Source organism: Rhagoletis pomonella, unplaced genomic scaffold (genome assembly GCF_013731165.1).
Source record: "Rhagoletis pomonella isolate Grant_MI unplaced genomic scaffold, Rhpom_1.0 Rhpom_scaffold_00001, whole genome shotgun sequence".
Taxonomy (NCBI): Eukaryota; Metazoa; Arthropoda; class Insecta; order Diptera; family Tephritidae; genus Rhagoletis; species Rhagoletis pomonella.
Window position 1 is genome coordinate 98,022,317 of NW_023458555.1, and position 6,240 is coordinate 98,028,556.

Here is a 6,240-nt window from a genome sequence, read left to right on the forward strand (position 1 = left end):
GAAATTCTTTCAAGCGAAAGTTTAAGTGACCGCACAGTACGAACGTTGCCAGATGATATGATATAGAATTCGACTATCACTTGACCGTGAAACATCAAATTGGCAGAAATATGTATGCATGCACAAATGCACTACCCTTTAGTTCTAGTGGTGACAAGAGGTGACCATAAGCTAACTACGACGATGCATTGCCATTTGTTAGGCAATTCGCTAGCGATTGGTAATCGCCAATTTCACACCAGATAATCGCTAGCGAAAGGTCAAGGCAAAGGAATTGATACTGCAAATTTTGTGTGTACTCACTCCTGGCGAGTCATCGATAATACACCATGCTGCAAAGCTTCGTGTGCACAGGACATTCAAGCAAATCACAGCACAAGAGAAGTGCTATCACAGCAAATTAATTTACTAAATTGTTTTCAATAAACTGCCGACAAAAAAGCAAAATAAAATTTTCAAAGTCACAGCGAAAGCAAATCAGAATGAAAATCAAAAATTTCAAAGCGAAGCAAAAGCAAAAATAGTGGTTCTGTTGCTGCTGTGCTGACAGTTTTTCAAACCCTGGTTTGAACAAATATTTTAAAATTATTGTTTTGAAATAAGATGATGAAATTTTTCGGATACGAAAAATGAACAAATGTGGAAATCGTTTTCTGAACGTTTCCTGACTTTCGGCAAAAAGTACGTTTCTCTGCTGGCTGGGTATGCATGTATGTACATACAAATATATTTTTTCTGACAACTTTTTTTTTGCGGTATTGGTGGGCCGCGTGCTGGTGCATAACAAATTTATTCTCAATTATTCATTGCCACCCTATCACACATTTCACTTTATGCTGAGGCTTTGCGAGAGTATTTTAGACGTATGCAAATACAAGCATTTCTTTAATTTACATACAATTAAAAAAATAATTTAATGGACATAACCGGAAGTGGTGGACAACCATCATCGTTGGAAGTAATACAAGAACATTGCATTTTCGAAAGGTTTAAGCCCCGCAATTCACAATTATATCCGATATTGATTTTTAAGTGAACAAATAACCACAATACAATACAGTGAAATTCCCCAAGACGGACAGTCCTTATAACCGGACAGCTCCAATAACCGGACAAATTTTGTGTACACAGGTTTTTCAATCCTTTTTTCATACAAATATCATTCTAATAAACGGACGCTCTAATAACCGGACGCGGACACTGTATTTCAAGCCATTTCCATGAAAAAATTTCTCATAAACGGACAAAATTCAAAAACATCGCAAGCAAGCTTTGTTGTTCATTATAAAAATGAAATAGGGGATTCCCCTTTTAACATGTATGCACACACTCAAGCCGTGCGTGTCAAGTAAAAGGTGGTTTTCTATTCAGTTTGTCAAGTAAGTTGCATGCGAGAGGTTGCGTTCAAAGTTCGTAATAATATGGCACCGAAAAAGAAGCTACTTTCTATTAAAGAGAAAATGGAAATTATTAATGTTTTCGAAAAAGAAAAGTTATCAGTACGTGGAATTGCAAAAAGGTAAAGTATAGTGAGTCCATAATTTAACTTGTAGGTACACGTTTCCTTTGCTTTAAGAGGTTCAATATTGGCAAAACGCAAGCTGCTGAAATTAATAAAAATAAAGAAAAAATTCGTTCTAAATGGGAGTCTGGATCTAATGTTCACCAAAAGCGAAGTTTCCTTAAAGAAGGCGGCTCGGATATAGACAGGATGTGTTTTGATTGGTTCGCTAAGGCTAGGAGTCAAAAAATTCCGATTTCTGGTCCCATTTTGAAAGCAAAGGCAATGGAAATTGCAGGAAAACTGGGGGTACCTAATTTTAATGCTTCGGATGGATGGCTAAATAAATGGCGATTAAGGAATAATGTTTCCTTCAAATGCATATCTGGTGAAGGTGCAGATGTGAATCAGGATGATGTCGAACAGTTTCGGACAAAGCTGCCAACTCTGTTGAATGGGTACAAGCCTGAAGACATTTACAACGCCGATGAGAGTGGGCTTTTCTTTCGTGCCTTACCGGACAAAACCCTCGCTCTTAAATCCGAAAAAATGTGTGGGAGGTAAGCTATCAAAGGAAAGACTCACAATTTTGTTCTGTGCTAATATGGCTGGAGATAAGGAGCCGCTTTTGGTTATAGGGAAAGCAGCCCGTCCTCGAGCCTTTAAACATGTTCCAATTGCAAAACTTCCAGTGGATTGGAAGTCTAATAAAAAAGCATGGATGACTCGAGAAGTGATGAGCGAATGGCTGCAGCAGTTCAATCGAAGAATGAAATCCCAGAATCGAAAAATTATCTTGTTTCTAGATAACGCGGCTTCTCATCCAAAGGAATTAGACTTGACCAACATAAAAATTTGTTTCTTGCCACCAAATACAACGGCAGTTAGCCAACCCCTTGATCAGGGTATAATCCAAAATTTTAAAACTTTGTATAGAAGCTTAGTTTTAAAACACTTGATAACTAAAATTGGCGATACAAGTTCAGCCTCAGAGCTCTCAAAATCGATTAATGTACTGGAAGCTGTGTATTTCATCAAAGCATCTTGTCATAAAGTGGAAGCCACAACAATCCGAAACTGCTTCCGTAAAGCAGGATTTTTGGAAACTTTAGAGGATCCTTCAGATTTTGATCCCGAAGATGACATTCCACTGGCAGTCTATGCTAGGCTTCAGGAAGGACTAGATTTGGCAAATGATTTCGAAGGTTTTCTCCAAATAGATCAAAATGTTTTCACTGAGGACAACAATATAGAAATTCAATTTGACGAACCAGATGATACTATGGACTTAAGTGATTCAGAAGATGAACCTTCAGAAGAAATAAGTGACCCCATAACATCATATGATGAGGCTTTAAAACTTGTTGAGCGCTTGAAACAATTTGCAAAAAATGACTATGTAGCTTTTCAGCAGGTTAAAAATATCGAGAGTCACTTTGAAAATGAAAATTTTAAATTAAAGGAATCAATGTTAAAACAAACAAGCATCACACAATTTTTTCAAACAAACTAGTCGATATTGAAATGTAAGGACTTGTACAATGTATTTAATTGATATATTTATGTATGTATATGTAATACTAAAGTATGTATTTAAATATTCTTTGCTTCGAAAAATTTCTTAAATAAACTACAATGAATTTTATATGTGTAGTATGTATATATTTTTTGACCTCATCCCCTATAAGCGGACAGCTCCCATAACCGGACAAAAACACTGCGACCGTGAGTGTCCGGTTATGAGGAATTTCACTGTATTCCACTATGACCAGCGCACGGTGAGTCATGCGATGATTCTAGTTACCCACGACGCAGCTCCGACGGAACCCAGAGTTTCCAGGCGTGGTCCTGCTGAAAATTATCCCCCGTGTTAAACTTCGTCCATTTATATACGTAGCCGTCCGATATGGTAAACTCCTGTAACTGGTATCGGTTTTCTGTCACGGCCTTCTTCAGTTCTTCGTACTCTTCTGTTTTGAAGAATGGCGAATCGAGACACACATCTATTATCCGGCTATTCTTGATTATTTCTTCCATGTCGGTGCGTGATAATGTATCTGGCACGATGTTTTGGGACCCCTTCCGGTGTTGTATATCAAAATGAAAACTTTGGAGCTTCAAGCTCCACCTCGCGAGTCTGCCAGATAGATCCTTCTTGTTCATCAACCATTTCAGACTCGCGTGGTCCGTGATTACCGTGAAGGGTAGTCCCTCAACATAAAGCCTAAATTTTTTACAATAAGCACCGCCGCGTAGCATTCCAATTCGGTGATGCGGTTGTTTCGTTGCGCCTTATTTAATTTTGCCGAGACATATGCTATCGGGCGCTCATTGCCTTCGTCATCCAACTGGAAAAGTACCCCAACCACACCGTCAGTTGATGCGTCACATTGAATATAAAAATGTCGATTGAAGTCTGGGTGTATCAGAACAGGTGCAGAAATTATACTCTGTTTTAATCGTTCAAAGGCCTTTCTGGCTTCGTCAATCATCATAAATTTCTTTATTTTATCTTTCGTGAGGCAGTCGTGCAGTAGTGCTGCAATGATCGCGTAGTCCTGTATGAATCTACGGTACCACCCTGACATCCCCAAGAACCGCCTGCTTCGGGGTCCGTAGTTCCGGGAAGTCTCTAACTGCCGCTATTTTGTTTACATCTGTGCGAATACATCCATTTCCAACAACATACCCGAGATATCTCACTTCTTTAAAACAAAACTTACTCTTTTCAACGTTTATAGTCAGTTTAGCTTCACGAAGACACCTAGCTACTTTCTCTAACAAAGACAAATGGGACAAAAAATCTTCACAAAAAACAAGCAAATCATCTAAATACACGAACACAGACTCACGTAAATAAGCGGGTATAACTTTGTCCATAAGCCCACACAGACATTGTGCAGCATTGCACAACCCGAAAGGTATGACTTTGAAGTGATAAAGAGGTCTCGCAGGCACTGTGAAGGCGGTTGTCTCTCTTGACTTCTTCTCGGGTATTTGCCAGAATGCATCTTTTAAATCAATAGCAGAAATAAAACGCGTGCTTTGCAATCGACTTAAAATGCCGTCAATGTGGGGAAGTGGATATGCATCTTTTATTTTTCTCTCATTGATCTTTCTGGCGTCGAGGCAAAGCCTATTTCTCGTACCCTTTACTAACAGCGAGACTGGAGAATTCCAGCTGCTATTGCTCTCTTCTATCACGCCCATGTCTAGCATTCTAATTAATTCTGCGTAAACAAGTTTTTGGACTGCTGGCGAGATAGGGTAGTGCCTTTGTTTCACTGGGAGATTTTCATTCGTAACTTCAATAACATGTTCCTCTTTATCAGTTTTGCCTAACTCTAGCACAGCAAAGGAAGGAAACTGAGCCTTAATCCGTTCTAAGGCTACACTCTCATCATGTGTCAAGTCATGTTGCACCGCATCAAAGGTTAAGTCACCATCGGCGGGTACCAGCTCCGCAACAACAGAACCATTCACACTCGCAGTCACACCCCTACTCACAACACTCATGCCAAACGCCTGCCATAAGTCAACGCCAAGGTATACTTCCTCTTGAAGTCCCGGAACAATTAGAAATTCGAGCTCCCTAGTGGCGTAGGCCCAAAGGACGGGTAGAGTGACTACCGACACTTCCCTCCCACTGGCCGTTCTGATGTTCTGACCTTTAATCGGCATTATGAGGCTTTCCTTGCCTTCGAGGAGTTTTTCAGCGTTTTTCCCGAGGCAACTGGCACCTGCACCTGAGTCGAGGAGCGCGAACACTTCATAATCTCCGATCTTAGTTTTTGCAAAAAACCTTTTATCTCCTTAAAGCGTTGCTATAGTGGATATGATATTTTGGCTTATTCTTCTTATCTTAGGTTCTTCCTTTTTTCCCTCATTTTCCTAATATTTTCATAGTTTCTATTCTTTTTCTTCCTAACTATCTCCTCGCAAATAAAGCGCCTTCGGGCTTCTTCATATGCTATTTTCCTTTCGTGTAAACTCTTGATTTCTCTGCCCCTTAGTTTTCCTAAACTATCCTTATCTAACTTACTACCCCCTTCTCTCCTTAAAATACTCACAGGACTCAACACGGATTCATTCACTGGAATTCCTCCGGGAGATCCTTCTGCCAGCTTCGGACGCATTACTACCACACGTAGAACAGACCATATCATGAAACCTGGACATACACTTATCTTCCTTCCGGGCGTCAGGTGGGTTTTTAACATAGTAGTCGACGGGTAGACCACATTGAGACACAACATCAGGTGGAAAGGAGACGGACATAACGAATGGAGAGTGGGTTTTTGCACATTGGGATTACTGGACGGGAGCACTCTATTAGGGACTGACACTACTTGTTGAGGTTTATTGCACTTAATCGCCTCTACACTTCTTTGTTCTACCTTCTCCTCTGCCTTTTCTTCACTTATAAACTCTAATTCATTAATTGGTTTCGGTCTGTTCCTGTTCTCTTTAATGACCCTTTCCGCACGTTTGCACTCTGACTTCAACTCTGCGAGAGTCGTCATCTGGGATGCAAAGATCAGATTTGCAAGGTACGGCTTGAGATTCCCTCTTATTATGCCTACTAATTCGTGTTCCGGAATCTTTTCCTTAAGGCGGAAAGTGAGGTTGTGGACATCGCTGTAGAACTCCTCGAAGGTTTCTTGAGGAGTCTGCTTCCTCTCCATTATTTCTCGGATTACCTCATAATCCGATTCGGCAGTTTTGAAGTGGTTTAGCAA

At 40.2% G+C, this 6,240-nt stretch overlaps 1 protein-coding gene across 1 annotated transcript; it reads left to right on the forward strand.

Moving 5' to 3' along the window:
• The first annotated feature begins 1,059 nt into the window (after positions 1-1,059).
• LOC118734588 (tigger transposable element-derived protein 4-like) lies at positions 1,060-3,252 on the forward strand. The gene is made up of 3 exons (XM_036464298.1): positions 1,060-1,519; positions 1,579-2,061; positions 2,438-3,252. The coding sequence occupies exons 1-3, from the start codon at positions 1,389-1,391 to the stop codon at positions 3,012-3,014; spliced, it is 1,191 nt and encodes a 396-aa protein (XP_036320191.1). The 5' UTR covers positions 1,060-1,388; the 3' UTR covers positions 3,015-3,252.
• Positions 3,253-6,240: the final 2,988 nt, after the last annotated feature.